This window comes from Mus musculus, chromosome 2 (genome assembly GCF_000001635.26).
Source record: "Mus musculus strain C57BL/6J chromosome 2, GRCm38.p6 C57BL/6J".
NCBI classification, from domain to species: Eukaryota; Metazoa; Chordata; class Mammalia; order Rodentia; family Muridae; genus Mus; species Mus musculus.
In genome coordinates, this window is record NC_000068.7 from 35,432,100 (window position 1) to 35,447,348 (window position 15,249).

Consider the following 15,249-nt stretch of genomic DNA (forward strand, 5'->3'; position numbering starts at 1 on the left):
TCCCTGGGAGCAGTGTCATGTGGAATGCAATCAATCTCAAGTGATACCTCCCAGGAACAGCCAGCCAACGGACATGTACGAGACAGCCCAGAGCAGAGAAGACTCAGCACCCTCCCACCGCGCCCTGCCCAAGACTCAGCCCCGCCAACCCAAACCCCACACAGAGAACTCCAGGCTGCAGCCTTGACTGGCATAGCCCCGGGGGCTGCCAAGAGAAGCAGAATACCAAAGTCCCCAGCCAGCATTCCACCAGCCCCTGTTTCAGAAACAAAAGGGAAAGGACAACAAATCACAGAAGGGACCAAGGAAAGCTTCGGAAGAGAGCAAGGGTCCTCCCTCAGGTGGAACCATTTGGTGACCTAACAGTAGCTCGCAGTGACCCAAGGCTGGGAGACACAAATCCTTTAAACATACCTCATCGTCAGCTGTGTTCCCTCCAAAGCAAACAGCAAAGCAACCGAGTTCTGTCGAGCTCTGGCCTGCCTAAGGAGGCAGGGCTCAGCAGAGGAAAGGAAGGTACAGGGTTCCAACTCCTGTCAAAAGAATAAACAGCTGTTTCAGGAAGAGGAGGGGTGGGGTGGGCAGACAGATCCCTCGGCAGCAGCCACAGGCTTTGTTCCCTCAGCCCCGGGAAATGGGCTGTTTATCAGGGCTGTTGATTCAGGTCTACGCAGCAAGGCAGAATCAGGGCTCTGGGTTGGTCCTCTGACTTCCTCACCCAGAGGAAAAACTGCAGGACCAAACCAGGCCAGGAGTCACAAGCGATGAGGCCACCACCCTCCACATCACCCAGTCCCAGGGAAAACTGGGAGCCCTGTGAGATGCACTCATTCTCAAGTGATGCCTCCCCGGAGATGCGTATGACACAGCCTGGGGCAGAGGCAGGTGAGCGGACAAGGCACTTTGATGGGACGCCAAAATGTGGTTCTGAGATAAGCTCTTCCTCCACAGCCTGGCTCTGGAAGCCACACAGTTATGTGGAACACTGCACTTTAGAAAATGGTGTAAATCTCCATAGAGAAGCCTTTACCATATGCACTTGGGACAGCCTCAGAAACCCATACCTGCTCCTGAGGGACAAGGCTTAACCCTGCCCACCCTTTGTTTGTTTGTTTGTTTTCCTTTTTGAGATAGGATCCCTAGCAGCCTATGAACTCACTGTGTAGCCAACGACAACCTAGGGCTTCTGATCTTGCCTCCCCAACAGTCCTAAGATGATGGGTATGCGCCATAACCAGTTATGTGATATGAGGGATGGAACTCAGGCTGTGTGCACACTAGGCCTGCACACTGTGTGCACAGAAGCGCCCTGCGATCGGCTGTGCTTTTCCAAAAGCCTATTGTTCTCAGAGGCAATGCTGTCTATGGCACACATTGGCTCAAGCAGGGAGATGGTACTCAGGGCCCCCTGTCCCATTCCCTCCCCAAGTGACTGGGACACTGCCGGGAAGTCTGGGAACCCTAGACGACAGGGAAGGGGCCAATGCCAGACAGGAAGGAGTCAAGGCCTGGCCCCAGGTCACGCAGCCTGGAATTGAGCCTCTTCCTCCTGTTCTCAGAAGGAAGTTTCACGGCTTCCTCCTCTGAGAGCAGGAGCCAGCTGACCATAACCTTCAGGGACTGGAAGTTCTTCCTAATAGCTTGCTGAAATCCTCTCTGATGGCATCCATTCAACCCACAGGGCACATTCCTGAGACAAAGTCATTCTCTCAAGTCTATTTCCAAGTGATGAGCATCAGCTACATCCCACACTGGACCAAGACCCAACAGAAGCGGGAAGTTGCCACCAATTGCCACAATGGCAACCTTTCTGTAGCGATGAGAACCAGCAAGCTGCAGCCAGGTCACATCAACAAGGGGACCTCAGCACTCAGTACTCAGCAAAAGGAGACTGATCCAGAGGACACATTCTTAAGTCAGGCATGTCATGACAGGGCCTATCTGTCTAACACTTGGGAGGGGTGGACAGGGTTCCAAGGCCAGGCCTAAGTACACAGAGAGCTTGGAGCCAACCTGGGATACATGCAACCTTGTCTTTTTAAAGGTGGGGGAGGGGGTATCAGCTATATGCTTCAACTTAAAGTCCTACACAAGTAAAATTAACTTATGGTGTTACAAGAGGGGACGGCAGGCTCCTTAGGGGTGGCAAGCTCTGGTCTGGATGGTGGTTACACAGACCTGTCTGCTTGATTAGAACACACAAGTGGGCCTCATTAACAGGCTTTTTCCATGTGTATTGTTAAGGATGGAAAATTCCAGAAAGCTCCCTGTGGAAGCTTGATATACTCTGACACCATCTCCCCAACCCCCACCCTGCCCACCTCACTCTCTAGGGTCCCAGGATCATGGGTAGACCCTGCCTCTTCCATCTCCTGGATTCCTCATTGGGACTGAACTCCTTGGGAGGGTGCAACTAAGGTCTTCCATGGGAGGGAGGCCACTGGGGAAGGGACTGGCCTCAGGGTAGTGGGGCCTCTAAATGTTTGCAGTGCTGGAGATGGAACACAGGGCTCTGAGCATGCTCCTCAAACTCCTCATCAACTGAGCCATTACCAGCTCCCCATGGGGCCTCCTGCCGATCCCAACTCTCCCACACTCCAGAACACAGGAAGCAGCTTCCCTCCTTTAACTCAGAGAACCCTCACTTCTGCCCTCCACATGGCCTTCATAAAGGGAGATGCTCTGAGAGTCAGCCCACCCAGTTAGGATACTCCCCCGATGCATCCCAGAACTGCCCTTCCTCCCTGGGGGCCTCCAAGGGATGCTCCCCAGGTCAGCTGTTGCGCTCAGTGCGGTGGGCAGGTGGGTACAAACGGGAGAGGGGTGAGGAATGTCACCATGCCACCCTCAGGCCTTGGTCTGTTCACACTGTCCATCCAGAAGTGGCAGCTGCAGCCTCGAAGTGGGGAGCCCTGGTTTTGTTTCAAGTCACTTCTGGCTGTGATTCCTACCCCACTTACCTCTATGGGAATGTGGGGATTAAGTGTTCTTGGCAGAGAGCACTAGTAACACAAAGCTTGCTAGCTGTCATTTGTTCAGTCCCAAATCTATTTGGGATGGTCACAAAAGGCAATCTTGCTGAGCCAGGGGGCAAAGTGACTTGGGTTTCTTGTCCTGTGTGATGGGGATGATCATGTCTCAGAGTGATGGAAGGGCTGGAGCAGGCTGGATAAGAGATCAGAGATCTAGGGTCTGGATGCCAGTCATGGCTCTGCCACGTGAGGTGTGCTATCCTGGGAGGCTTACTTGATGCCGCTGTGCCTGCGCTGCTACATCTGTAAAATGGGAATGATAACATCTGTGTGGAAGCTGGCACCTACTGAGAGCCACATATGCAGAACATCAAGAGCTAAATGGCTTGTCCTCATGAAGGACAAGTGGGCTTGTCCTTGAGAAGGACACAGCTTTGTCTCCGAAAGCACCATCGTGATTAGCGCAGTGCTCAGTCCCACCAATGCTGTCACATTTGTGTGAGGAAAGTGCCTGTGTGTCAGCCTGCCTCATCGGTCTTGGGAAGAGATTTCTAGCCTGATGTTCCCATGGCTATTACAACTGGTTAGTTTTTGTCAACTGGACACAAACCAGAGTCACTCAGGAAGAAGGAACCTCAATTAACTGCCTCCATAGGCTGGAGAGATGGCTCAGCAGTTAAAGAGTACTGGCTGACTGCTCTTCCAGAGGTCCTGAGTTCAATTCCCAGCAATTATATGGTGGCTCACAACCATCTCTAATGGGATCTGATGCCCTCTTCTGGCATGCAGGTGTACATGCAGATAAAGCACTCATACATTAAATAAATAAATACTAAGTAAGTAAGTAAATAAATGAAATTGCCTCCACTAGATTGCTCTGAAGGTATATCTTAATTGCTGATCGATGTGGGAAGCCCCGCCCACTGTGGCCTGTCTATATGAAGAAGCTGAGCGAGCCAAGGACAGCAAGCCAGGAAGCAGTACTCCTGCATGGTCTCTACTTTGGTTCCTGCCTCTGAGTTCCTGCCCTGACTTCCCTTCATGCTGGACTACGAGCTGTAAGATTAAATAAACCCTTTAATCCCCAAATTGCTCTGGCCATGGCTTTTCTCCTAGCAACATTTCTGAAATGATGGTGGCAGCCTCATGAAGCTCTGTGGTCAGGAGCATAGGCTCCTATGAATCTGCCAGAGAGGACACTCAGCTCTCTCTGGGAAAATGGAATTATTACCTTTTTTTTTTCTTCTTTCAGTTTTTTAAAATTTACATTTGAGCAATGATAGCGCATGCCTTTAGTCCCAGCATTCATAAGCAGAGGCAGGCAGATCTCTGAGTTCAAGGCCAATTTGGTCTACAGAGTGAATTCCAGAACATTCAAGGCTACACAGAGAAACCCTGCCTTGAAAAGAAAAAAGTAGGAGAAAAACTATGTTTGTTTGTTCTTCTTCTTCTTTTTTTTTTTTTGCATGTTATTTGGGGATACACAGCATACGTGACTAAAGTACAACCTTTGAGATTCTGTTCTCTCCATCTACTGTTAAGACCCAGGCATCAAATTCTGATCAGGGTGGCAGCAAGCACCTTTACCCACTGAGCCATCTCATGGGCCCCTACCGCATCTTCCCAAGTAATACATAGCCACACATCTTGCACACCGCCTGCCCGGTCCAGCTTTAAGACAGACCTTCCACTGTGGCCTAGAGTTAATCTAATCCCTTCACGCTTTAAGTAAGGAAGAAACCGGTCCTGTTGACACTTTATAAGGTATGCACGCTGTGTTCCACAGCGAAGGGCCCCAGGCAGGTCTCCTACACCAGCTCTGTCCCAGCTCTCCCTTCCACTTCCATTCAGCAACCTCTGTGTAGTCTGCCTGCTCAGCTCCCCCACAACCCTACCAGATGAAGAGGGTAGGCCAGCTTTTCTCTCCAAATATCGGTAATGCAGCCCTGGGGGATCCCTGGCCCCTAGAACATACAGCTAGGCTCCAGGTGAAGGTTCTGGGCTTTGGAACCAATCATTGCTCCTTCAGAGCTGGAAGACATGCTGTAGTCTAGGGCCAGGAGAGCTACTTATCAATGATGGGAGGACATCAGTCTCTGGGCAGAGGAAAGCCATTCCACCCAGGGAGCAGGAGCAGAGAACACGCTTTGGCCATGCAAGGAGAGCAGCAGGTCTCTGTCTAGTCAGAGGCACAGCTGCTGAGAGTCAGAGATTTCCAGTCTGGCCTGTGCCTGTTTCTTAGTGTCCCTCCGAGCAGATGTCAGCTTTCCCAGGGCTAATTCCTACACCTCAACCTTGCTGTCTCAATGCTGGGCCCCTAGCTGAAAAACAGCAGGGCCTTCTAGATGACCTAAAAGGAAAAAGTCCATTCACCATCCTTGCTTTAAGTCTCTCCTGTTTTTTATGCGGGTGGTAACTGGTCAGTCCCCCCAGGCTTCCACTAACCCTCTTTCCCAAGCCCCTTGATCGAAGCCTTCAGGAATGGGGAACTGCTCATCTTCACAAGATGCTTCAAAATAAAAGCCAGGTATGGTGGTGCATGCCCTTCAAGCCAGCACTCTGGAAACAAAGGGAGGCCAATCTCTGTGAGCTCAAGGCCACCCTGGCTCCAAACCTGTCTCTCTTCCTCCCCTCCCCACCATATATATGTATGTACATACATGTTTTTAATTGTGTGCATGAGTGTTTTGCACATGTGTGTGGTCCCCAAAATCCAAGAGTGGTCAAATGCCCTGGAACTGAAGTTACAGATAGTTTTAAGCTGCCAAGGGGGTCTGGGAATCAAACAGGGTTCTCTGTATGAACAGCAGGTGCTCTTAACCTCTGAGCCATCTCTCCAGCCCCAAGACAATCTCAATAATGGTCTCATTCCACCCTCACCACAGCCATTGGGCAACCTGCCTATTTCTCCAGGCAGGGAAATTGCAGCTCAGAGGTTGGGTAACATGGGCAAGGCCCCAGAGCCAGGAACTCCTCATATCCACATGAGCGCCACCCTTCCCACTGAACATAACAGTTTCTTCCACTCATACCTCAGGGATGCCTTGAGTGCCGGATATTTTGGGTCAGCTTGACACAAGCTGGAGTTATCTCAAAGGAGGGACCATCAATTGAAAAAATGTCTCCTTAAGATCCAGGTGTAGGGCATTTGCTTATTTATTGACTAATGTGGGGAGGGCCCAGCCCACTGTGGATGGTGCCATACTTGAACTGATGGTCCTGGGGGCTATAAGAAGCAAGGCAGTAAGCAGCACCCCTCCATGGCCTCTGCATCGGCTCTTGCTCCAGGGTCCTGCCCTGTTGGAGTTTCTGTCCTGACTTCCCTCAGCGATGGACTATGATCTGGAAGTGGAAGCTAAATAAGCCCTTTCCTCCCCAGCTTGCATTTTGTCATGGTGTCTCATCAGAGCAACACAAGCCCTGACTAAGACACTTGCCCAGGTTTATTCCTGTTGAGAGTCAGCTGACAGATGGAGGAGATATCCCAAAATTGCCCCTCCCTCCCCCCCCCACCCCACCCCCCTCCGTGAAAATAGTTTAGTAAAGTGTGACTCAATGGTGTCATCTCCGGGTACCCTTCCAGACTGGGTCCTCTCAGGCTGTATTTTAGTTCTTGAAACAGGGCTATGTGGCTCAGTCTGGCCTGGAACTTGTGACTCTCCTGCCTCAGCCTCCCAAGTGCTGGGATTACAGGTCTGTACCAGCACACCTGACTGGGTCTGTTTTTAATACCCATTGGTCCTTTCAGATGGCAGCTGAAATCTAGAGTCCTTCCCATGGTGGCACAGAGGCCCAGTTCTTGGAGTAATGTAGTTGTCTTGTCTTCTACCAAAAAGCAAGGAAAGGCAGTCTGTTGTCACTGATTACAACCACAGACATGAACCCCCATGCTCAGCTAGCTGAATTTTTTAAAAGGGGAAAATTTATTTTTGTTTTTAGGTGTGTGTATGTGTGTGTGTGTGTGTACACTCATGACAGATATCCCTGGAGGGCAGAGGTGGCCGGTTTCCATGGAGCTGGAGTTACAAACTGTTTGTGAGTTGCCCAAGGTGGGTGCTGGGAACTGACTTGGGTCCTCTGTGAGAGCAGCATGCAGTCCTAAACACTGAGCCTTCTGGCCCCTGATTTCTCCTTTGTCATCCGTCTAAGATTCCAGGACACAGAATGGTGCTGCCCAGTTGGGGTAGCTCTTCCATGTCCAGTTCAACCTTGTTGGAAGCATCCTCCTCCTAGACATAATCACAGGCATGTTTCTATGGTGATTTTAAATCCCATCAAGCTGGTAGTCACAATTAACCATCACCAGCCAGGTATGATGGCACACAACTGGAATCTCAGCACTTGAGGGGCAATGACCAGCAGACCACTGAGTTTGGGGCCATCCTGGTCTACACAAGGAGATCTTGACTCAAAAGTGAGAGGCGCTAACCATTATACATTCCCACCTCACTCCTCCTGCACCTCTGCTGTCCTTGCCTCTCTCTCTTATAACTTCTGCGACTTGCCTGACTTGATGCTCGAAAGGGGGGAGACAGACAAACTGACTCAAAGTGAGTCGTGTATGGCCCAGGGGTGTTCAAATCTAAGAATTTACTAGAAAATCCTGAGATTGTTCTGTCTTGGATTTTTTTTTCCCTCCTATTATATTTTTCTCAAACTCTTATAATGAATTGACTCAAGCGTAAAAATGCTTTCAGGAATTCATATCTAATAGAAGAAGTTTTAGCAGAAAGTTTAAAAATAATGCCCTCGCAAACTAACAAGCAAGTAAACAAACAAAATAACTCAAATTCGGGCCACTGGGGAATGCTATTTTCTGTCTGTTCTTGAAATGAGACAGCTCTTGTTCACGGACTGGAACATTTCTTGCCCTGTGATCTGGACATGCACTCCCTGAGACTGTTTACTAACCTATAAAGCAGGGGTAATAGAGTGCCCTAAAACACTTAATTGCCTAGCATAAGTGAGGTCTTGGAGCCCTAGCACTGCAGGAGGAGAGCAGATGGAGTAGACTGAGGGATGCTTTAGCCAGGCTCTGTGGCTCAAATCTATAATCACAGCAGCTTTTAAAAGGTGATTTTGTGAGCCTAGGAATTCAAGTCAACCTGAGCGACGCAGCAAGACCCCATAACCGATTTTTAAAAAGTCATTTAGTCCTTGAATTACCAAGATCAACAAATCCATCTGTAAAGTTCATGGAACCCATAAAGTACTTAGGGAACAGCAGCTTGTGTTACTGTCCCTTGTGCCTAAGGAACAAACTGTCCCTACCTCCCCATCTGCCAGGCGTAGAGCCTACATCTACAGGAGAGCCTGCAGTGTTGACTGAATGACCTCAGGCAACTCTAAACACTTGGTTTCTCCTGCTTGCCTGCAAAGCCACTCTCTCAGACACCGGAAAGAGATGGCACCCATGAAGTGCTGGCAGAAGTCCCTTTAACCAGTTCCCAATAAACAACAGTTTCTCCATTCACATTGATGATTATTCCAGAACTCTCCCTCACAGACTCTGGCACATTTTGCTCTGTGTGTCTCCAGAGTCCACCATGTACCCATAGCCTGAAAACAGCTAGCCCGGCCTTGGCATGGACTGAGCGATTCCCAGAACACTTCTGAATCACCTTCCCTACCCAAGCCTTGACCACAGCCTTGGATGGCGGCAGGGCCATGGCTCCCACAGCAGGAAACCCCAAGGACTCTGGTGGCTGTCCTGAATGACTTGGTGGGAATGCATGCTGGGTTCAGGCAAAGCCAGGACCTCTTAATTACCTGCTCATATCCCAGAAGAAGAAGTCTGCAAACAGAAGCAGCAAAATGGCTCAGTGAACCTGTTCACACCTGGTGACCTGAGTTTAATTCCCAGGACCTACATGGTGGAAGGAGAGAGCCAACTCCCACAGCGTTCCCCTCAACTATACACACACACACACACACACACACACACACACACACACACACACACGCGCGCGTGTGCGCGCGCGCCACACATAAATATATTTAATCTGGAAGAAGGTTAGTGGGGAGAGATCAGTGGTAGAGCACTTGTCTAGCAAATGATAATTTTTTAAAATAAAGCTGACCAGCCACTGGTGCAAATCAGAGGAGGCTAAGTGTTGGTCTGCTTACTCATTTGTCAGGTAAATATTTGTTTTGTACCAGGACCAACACCTAGCAAGTGTCAGGCTCGACAATGACACAGCTCATGGGTCCCAAGGATCTCCGTGTTCAGTGGAAAACGGGCCCTGAGGTAACCCATCGCCCTGCGGAGGGGAGTGTCCAAACAAAGGCTCCCTCATCGGTACCTTGCTCACCTGTTCACTTTGAGCTCCGTGGATTTCAAGAGGATTTTGAGGCTACCTTGAAGGCCTGTACTCTGCATTCCTTCCCTCTCAACCAATGCCCCCAATCTTCTGAGCTACCCCATTTTACACGTGAGTAAACCGAGGCGTGGAGGAAGGGAGGGCAGCATGCATGCAGTACAACTCGGCGTGAGGTAAAGATGCTGCCATCCAAACTGCCCCATGAGACAAACTAGGAAACCACAGAGAACAAGGAAGGGGGGTTGGGGACTGGCTTCCTAAACATGTTCAACTGTCTGGAAACATTCCAGAAATGTCCACATAGCTCTGCTTCCCCCAAGCCCCGTTCTGGGCTCTCTAATGAAAGCACAGGCCATTGCAAAAGTGAGCTTCACTCTCAGTGACACATGGATAAGGCAGGTGAGGTGCTGCCCTGTGAGAACCTGAAATAGGTACTCCATTACCAACCACCGCACAGCTGGGGTTACGGAATCATCTAGAAACCCAGCTCTGTCTCCTTGCTTCTGCCTTCCCCACAGGTCCCTCAAGGGTCCTCAGCCTCTTAGTGGGTACCACTGGCCCCTTCATGGTCACCTCTCCTACACCCAGCTTCAGGCCTCTGTTCCACCAGAAGCGTCAGCAGACAGCCCTTGAATACCTTTTCTTCTCTGCGGAGAAGCAATGTTGGGGTTTTCTTCTCTGGTTGCAGTTCCCCAGCCTCTGAGCAAAAAGGTTGCCCTGTGTGGAGGACCCAACACAGTCTTCAGCTTCCTTAGCTGCCGTCAGCAAGCTTGACGCAAAAAGGAACACCCAACCTTGGGGACTTTTCAGGGTTGTTTGACTAGTTATATCTCCAGCTCTCTCTGCCTTCATGGCAAGAGCTCAATTCCTGGCCCGCTTCCAGGGCTCACCTTCTTTGTGTCACGGAGCAGATCCAAGAAGGTGATTGTACTCACCAGCCCCCCAACTGATCCAGGATGACTTGATGACCTAACCTGCTGACTGAGGGAAGGATGGGGCACCCAATACCCCCGAGGAGCACACTCCATTAGCCCCGTCCAACAGAGAGGGGAACAAGCTCAGAGCACACTTGTGTCCATCAGGGTCAAAGCCGGAACCAACTGGGCCTGGTCAGCATGGAGAACTTCCCTCTCTGAATTATTCCCCTGGCTAAGCATTAATTTAGCATCCCTTACCTCTTCCCTCAGCAACCACCACACCTGTCTCCTCCCCCATTTCAGGTTGTAAACGTCTGAAGACCAAGGATCTGTAGCTTATATGATCACATTAATTTGGATGGTTATAGTAACCGCAGCCATTGCAAATGCTCTTCACTGACAACTCAGGTTTCGTTCGCCAGGTGGGCTCCTGAGCACTCAAGCATCAGTTCTTTCATCTGCTGTTCAGTATGCCTCAGCTCATCTCTCTGCCTGCTTACTATACACACACACACACACACACACACACACACACACATACACACACAATCATATATATATATATATATATATATGTATGTATACACACACACACACACACACACACACAAGGTACACAGAAGAAGATTCTGTCCTCTTCCAACTCTGAGATTCCAGAGTCCCTAGCTGCTCCAGGGTAAATGGTCCATCTCCACACAAGAGTGGAGATGAGGCTGCAAGACAGCTTGGTGGGCCAAGGCACTTGCAGCCAAGCCTGACAACCTGAGTTCTGTACCTGGACTCCTGCAAGTTATCTTTTGACCTCCACTTGCACACATACCGTGGTGCCTGCATTTGTGCACACACACACACACACACACAAATACACACACACAAAGAATAAAATAAATAAATAAATGTTTTCCCCACCTTTGGGTCATAGAACAATTAGAAGTAGATTTTTACAAGTAAATAAATTCAACTTTTTAAAATATATTAAAAAAAAAAAAAAGACAGGTCTCACTATGTAGCTCTGGCTAGCCTAGAACCCACTAATAGACTAGGTAGACCTCACACTCACAGTCTACCTCTGCCTCCTGAGTGCTGTGATCAGAGGCGTGTGCTACCCTGCTGGGCTTAAAAGCAATTTATAAAAAGCAGGGACTCCTACTATAGCCCGTCCTCAGTTAGGTTGACCTTGAACTTAAGCAATTACATTCCATTTGTAACACTAATCACAGTTGCCATGTTTACTGCTTCCTCAATAAAAAACTCAACTTTCAGCATCCAGTAAGCTCACTGGGAAGTACCAGTTGCTGATTCAAAGATGCGGTAGGGATGGCTTATAGCAGCTACCTCTCTACACAACACTGGCAGAACCCATCTCAGGGTAGGCATCCCTGCAGACGCTTTTAGCATCCGTGTGCTGGCACTCACATGCTGAGTGTCCCCTGCACTTTAGACTGAACTTACTACATAAACTGCAGGTGCCCAAAAGACTCTCAGGCAGCAGCAGTCTACAAATATTGGGAAACTCCTGGCTGCAACCAGATGCTGTGATATCATCTCAGAACAGTATCTCCCCAATCTCACCAGACTGCTGGACTTGTCAGAAAAAAATCAGTGCTGAGTCCTGAGACCCTCAGGTACCTGAGGGATCATGTGATCTCCCACACCTGCCCATCTGGGCTTTTCTGTTCTCTAAATACTGGAAATGCACCAGATCCTGTTCCAAGAAATAAATAATTATGAAGTACCTACTGTGTACCAAGCCCTGTGGAAGATGCAGAGACTGGACAACTCCCTCATGTTATCCCCTAAAATGCTAACACTAATGCGAAGGCGCGGCCTGGAAGCAAAGGAAACTGACCAGCAGGAGGTATGAGCAGAAGAAATGGGGCCACAGAGGGAGGAGGGAGCCTCTCTGTCTGTGGAAGGATGGCCAGGGCTTCCGCTCTGCTCGCTGCATTGGCACAGTCTGTGATGAGAACATACGACTTTTGTAACCAGACAAAAATGTATTTAAATAAGTTAGATGTTTCCCCAACACTCAAAAGATTAAAATAGAAATAAATAAAAAGTCACAGAGCAAGCAGTGTTGACTTTGCATAAACGTGAGCCATATTTTCTGTCATCCCTTTGCAAAAGAAGCCAAGATCACCAACGCCAAGGGCAGCGCAGTCCAAGCTGCTGCACCAACAGAAACGAGCAGCAAGCAACATGGTCTTCCTGTCTAAACCCTCCGGTTCTCGGCTGTTTTTAAGTAAATTTCAAATAAAAATGGAACCAAAATAAGCCTTCTAATGAGCCTCCCCCGAAGCTGTCTGGTTTGGAAAGTTTAACCACAAACCCAGGAGGAAAAGGGGAAGTGTAGAGACTGGGTGCCAACGGGGATTGTTTTTCCCCTCTCCCTGCAGGACATAACTCACTGCTGCTCGGAAAGCCACTCTGTCGGTCACTTTCTGTCCCCTCTGCATCTGCACAGGTCCTGTATGGGGATGGAACCCAGATGAAGAGCAGACCTCCACCCCTCCAGCCTGCTCTAGGCCATATAAACTGAACAAATGTTTAAAAGAGGACGACACTGAAGGCAGACAGACTGTCTGTTTGCCAGGAAGAGTCTGAGGTGCTGCACATGGATCCCCCGATGTGCAATGGTGTCCTCAAGAGCTCTAATGGGAAGAAGGGTGCCACGCTGCCGGGTTGGTGTGTGGGGGTAAGCCCCGGGATATTCCTTTAAAACATAGTCTTCATGGGTGACCAGGGGGAGGGAAAGCTCCCAAAATACAGTCAGCCACTCCACTGGTGTCAGGTTATAGGGATACAGAAAGTAAAACAAAGCACTGGAGTGGAGAGCCACAGCCACACTCACTGAGACTGTAGGCTGCTCAAGGAGAGCAGCCTACAGTCTCTTCCTAGATCCTGCTCGTGTGTCATTCATCAACAGCCTCCATGGAGCCAATACACAGAGGCTCCAGGCCATTAACACACTGCTCAAGGTCAGCTAAGAGACAGCTAACCTTAGTGATTTCTGCGGTGTTTGTGCATGCATGTGTTTTTATCTTGGTGTATCTGTGTGTGTGCGTGGGGGGGGGGGGGGTGCATGTATGTGGCCTTGCATGTGCGCTGCATCTGATCCTCCTCTCTCACCTTGCTTTAGGGTTTTCTAACCCTACTGTGGCACCAGGGAGGAGCAGCACTTTTTAGTACTCTAAGCCTTAAGCAGTACTTTGCTCTTCAGTTATGAGGCTACGCCCTGCGTCCTCCCTTAAATCAGAGTGCAGGGTAGCAGGCTAACACCAAAGCTGCCTTAAAGGCAGCAGATACTAAGTCAGCCTTCCCCTCTTACCCAGTCACCACCTCCTTACCCTCCAGGGTTCTGCCACTCACTGCCAGGAAGTTACTCACCAGGTTACTCCCTCTTGTGCTCAGGCCGCTGTCTGGACACGTGCAACGCGCTGCCTGATGTCCACCCCACACACACTCCCGTGGTAGATATAAACTGCCAGGAGAGGTGGCTTCAAGTGTGCTTGCTGGTATTGACTTGCAAATAATTTGTTCACAGAGCTCATCTCACGAAAAGACTCCTCCCAGCCCAGACAGACACCTGTGCCAGCCCCAACCCCTCAGCTGTGGAATGTGGAAACGAGGACTCATCTGAGGGTTTCATAATCTCACATCAGGACTTTTGGCAAACTATGGGAGCCAGGACAGGTTCTCACTCGCTTTAAACTTCTGTTCACCTCAGTTTCCCTAGCTTCGAAAGGAAAGTTTAGCCTGTTTTGGTATCTTTCCACCTCCGACTGGTGCAATTTTGGTTAGGAGGCTCTATCCACCCTCTCATCTTTCACTCAAAGTTCCACTTGGATCCCAGTGGCAAACAGGAAGTGTGACCTGCATAGTGGGGCAAGCAGTATGTAGCTGGCTCTGTGGCATAAGCTGCCTAAAAGGGACCAAAGAGCATCTGCCATCTTTGCTAAACCCCAGCACCGGGCCCCAGGCCACCACCCTCCTCTTCAGGGTTCCCTGGCCACCGCACTTCACCCATTCATAAGAGGCTGGTAGCATAGAACGAACAATTTGGGGCCAGTATTTTAATGACCAAAGGAGACTGGGTGGAGGGGCTCAGGACTAAGGAGCTCTGCCTGGCCCCATGACCTCAGAGGCCCCGCCCCTTTGTAGGCTGGACTTCCTTTCTCCCTGCTGGCTTGGAGGTCTTCTTTCTGCTGTGTGCACCATCTCATTGCCTTGTCTTAGTCCCAACCCCCTTTCTTCCCATGTGGTTCTAGAGCATTCCTTAATCTGTGTATCTCATGTTCCCCCTTTGTAAAGCCAGAGCACTATCCATCCCTGTCACTTAGCTGCCAGGATGAGGAGCAGGCAAAGATGTCAAACGTGGCCCCGGCATGGTAACTGCCATGAAGAACGAGTAAAGGTAAGCATGAGCTATAGAGAGAGTAATCTGGTTCCTGGACCACCTCCTTCGCCGGAAGCTTGCCCATCTGCAAAAGCAGTGAGCAGATCTCGGGCAGTGAAGACCATGTCCCAAGTGGCATCCCTCTGAGAAAGCAAATCTGAACATCAAGTTAAGCCCAGCAGAGCAGGAAAAGGAAACTGCATGGGAGGAATGGCAGGAAATCCTAGACACGGCCCCAGAGCACCAGGATGAGGGGGCTGGCTGCTGGGTATGGAGAGGCTGCGGTGGACTTTGTAGACTCTTGCTCGGGAAGGCAGAGTGACTTCCGGCTGCCAAAGGCACTGCTTCCGGGTTTGTTTCCGTTCCAAACCTCTCTGCTTCAAACCTTACAAGGTCCAAGAGTCCCAACAGAGTGAACGCCAGCCTCTGTCTGGAGGGAGCCATGTTTTACCTCTGAGGCCTGGAGAGTGAGGGGGACAACACCTCTTTTTCTGCTTTTCACCGGCAGACAGCAGAGCCTCCATTCCAGAGGTTTCCAGACGTATGATGGATGACTTAAAACTTTCAACTTTCTGATGGTAGAGATGCTATCCTGTGCTGTTGAAACCACACTTTGCATTTCAGATCTGCATCTCTTCTAGGTG

General features: G+C 49.9%; 1 protein-coding gene across 13 annotated transcripts in view; it reads right to left on the minus strand.

Annotated features, from left to right (window-relative positions):
• The window catches only part of Ggta1 (glycoprotein galactosyltransferase alpha 1, 3), a 64,203-nt gene that overhangs the window by 31,921 nt on the left and 17,033 nt on the right, over nt 1-15,249 (minus strand). For 11 of the 13 annotated variants that reach the window (XM_011239029.1, XM_030247544.1, XM_030247545.1 and 8 more), the window contains exon 2: nt 415-533. Coding sequence is in view for 2 of the 13 variants with exons in the window: in XM_030247545.1 (XP_030103405.1) it covers nt 415-419 (5 nt within the window). In the remaining 11 variants the exon portion in view is untranslated. Of the gene's footprint in view, nt 1-414; nt 534-9,929; nt 10,073-13,596; nt 13,743-15,249 lie in introns of those variants that run through there. The other 2 variants (XM_011239027.2, XM_011239028.3) reach the window with 2 other exon arrangements.